The sequence below is a fragment of the Cyprinodon variegatus genome, unplaced genomic scaffold (genome assembly GCF_000732505.1).
Source record: "Cyprinodon variegatus isolate N-32 unplaced genomic scaffold, C_variegatus-1.0 Scaffold616, whole genome shotgun sequence".
Lineage (NCBI taxonomy): Eukaryota > Metazoa > Chordata > Actinopteri > Cyprinodontiformes > Cyprinodontidae > Cyprinodon > Cyprinodon variegatus.
The window spans coordinates 499305-502027 of record NW_015151069.1 but is presented as its reverse complement, the minus strand read 5'-3'; the positions used below and the strand labels follow the sequence as shown (position 1 = coordinate 502027).

The window sequence follows — 2723 nt, the reverse complement described above, 5'->3', positions numbered from 1 at the left end:
AAAAATCATTTCTTTGCATTTCCAACAATAATGTTCTAATACTTAAAATTTATTTCACTGTCATTTCATTGCTGCTACTCTTTTCTCAAATTATATTGAGTAATACTGGTGTGTTAAAAGTCCTAAAGCTACGTATGCTAAATAAGCTCTTGCATCAAAGGTGTTTTCCTGTTATCCATTATTTCAGTTTTAGCAAAATGACTTTAGACTGACAGTAACAAAAAGAAGTCCAAGAATATAAAGACAGTGGTCATCAGCCCCTCACAGCCCGAGCAGGTCAGGCTAGGGACACGTCATTCATAGGCGGTGCAGTTTAGTGACATTTCATTTAAAATTAGCCAAAAATTACACCCAAGACATTCAATTTATTATGATGATTAATCAAAACTATGGGCTAAAAAATAACAAGCGAGCCAAAGCCAGGTGTCTCTTTCCAGAGTTGACAGTTGCCTGTTTTAGCTTGTCAACATGCTAACATGTAGCTTATGCTAAGCTGGGAATCTCGCTAACCGCGGCTAACGGTTGATTTTAGGGGTTTTCATGAAGGCCCTGCCAAGCTTCTATGCTTACTCTTAGTGAGAGCTTTCAGAGCTCGGGTGTAGTCCCCATTCTGTCCGCAGCGGTTCACTTCGGTCCACAGCGAAGCCACGGCCACCCCTCCACTCGCCATCTTGGCTGAATGAACCAATAGTTGGGCGGAAGTAGAATATCTCACTTCCGGTCTTACGACAAATAATTTATAATATCACCACTTTACATTCAAACATTAAATCAATAAAACAACACAAAACTTGATATATGATCAGTTTTAATAATAAGAAAAAACTTGCAAAAATGTATTTTTCTCTCATTTCAAATTGTCGCAGTCGTATGACGCCTTCAAGGCTGGAGATTAAAATTGGAATTCGTACTTAATCACTCAGCTTCCAATCTATATTCAGCAATCAACGTGAAGTGTAAAATGATTGTTAAGGCAATGCTTCACCATTATTAGAACAGAGTTTGCAATTATTGTATCTGTTCATTTATTGTATTCTTCCTTTCATTCATCAAACTTTCAAAAATGACCATACCTCGTGTCTTTTCTCATGTTATCACATCACTTAAGTGTATCTTTTTTCTTATTGTATAGAAAAACACAAAGAACCTAATAGTTCTGCACTCAAAGGAGAAGAATGGTTTTCATTGTTTTGTTTTATAAATGCAAATTTGAAGAGTGCGGTGTACTTTTGTAATACATTTTTCTTTGCTCCTTTGATAAACTATGCCATGAAAACCATTAAAGTTTATTATTCTCCAGGGAGAATTAATTTTGTTGGCAGAAATATGAAATTTGAATAGAGTTGATGGGAAGACGGATTGAATAATTTCCCTTTGATAAAGCATTTTTAAATCTAATGGAAGGTCTTATTTAATCGGGCTAAATACAGGGTGAACTTAGAAGAAAACCTGTTACTGTATTTTTGTAAGCATTTTTTTATATTTTCCCATGTATTAATACACATTAAGATTGTATATACCGGTACAATCTAAAAAAATAGCTATATAGCTACTTGTGCTGCAGCTTCACACCTGACAATGGTCAACTCCTTAAGATGACTGTACTGGGGGAACTGTGTGATCAGATGTACTTTTGTGTAGGTAATCAAGGATTTTCTTTACAGTTGTCATGGTCGAATTCTCGACCCATTCTTCTTGCATTCATAGACTTGTAATGTGATAATAGAATAGAATGGAAAATCCCTTTATTGTCCCACAATGGGAAAATTCTGGTGTTCATGTATAAGAATATCATAATAATATGGAGCTAGACACTTTGATGGTACTGCAATTTTTAGCTGCTGAAATGTTACTACAAAATTACAAAACAAAAAGCCTATAGGCTACTTAAAATGTATGAATTCATCAGTCTAATATTAATAATATTAAGTCTTTATTATTATCCTAAAATAAGATTGTAATTTCACAGAGACTCCCAATTTAAAATATCTGCATAATGCAAATGTAGTATTTACATAAAGTGCGCGTTGTCCCAGACCAATCTATGAAATGGACTGATGGCCTTTATGGTAGCCAGCACAGTGTTTGTGTTTAATGCAGTATAATACCTTTGAATAATGACTAACTCAAATGGGCTAGTTCATTTATGGGAGAAAAACAAAAACAAAAAAACATTACATTTTAAAAAAAATATGTGGTTTTGCTTTACAGAAAAATGTGCAAACTTCAGTGTTCAGGTCAGGTTCAGGCCTGGATTGGCGAGGGCAGAACACTAATGGCAGTTTATTAAAAAGAACAAAAGCAGACGAAAAAACAAATGATCAAACAAGAAAATAAAATGATTTATTCTTCACCAGCTTCATAATAGGAGTCAATCACATGAAATCTTATATTGAAATTTGTTGTAAATTGAAAAGGAAAATCAGAACAATCTCAACTGGGACTTCTTTTTACTAAACACTGTAGTCAGAAGTCTTTAGCTGCACATTTTTGTACCTTTTAAACAGGCTAATGAAATTATTACCCTCTTATTCATACCTTATTAAAAAGTTCAGCTAACAACAACATTTTAACTCACAATTCCCAGAACTCAGTTATGAGTTCTGGGGGCGTAAATCAATTATCATTGTAATAACCAGTGTTGGGCAAGCTACTTGTCCAGTGTAGTGAGCTAAGCTATCAGTTACTCAACAATAAATTAAGCTTCACTACACCAAAGCTAC

General features: G+C 34.3%; 1 protein-coding gene across 1 annotated transcript in view; it reads right to left on the bottom strand.

The window, feature by feature from the left end:
* Window positions 1–696, bottom strand: part of srp72 (signal recognition particle 72kDa) — a 17198-nt gene extending 16502 nt beyond the window's left edge. Inside the window, exon 1 of the mRNA XM_015392950.1 lies at window positions 571–696. Coding sequence (XP_015248436.1) covers window positions 571–670 — 100 coding nt within the window. The 5' untranslated portion in view covers window positions 671–696. The remainder of the gene's footprint in view (window positions 1–570) is intronic.
* Between the last annotated feature and the right edge of the window lie 2027 nt (window positions 697–2723).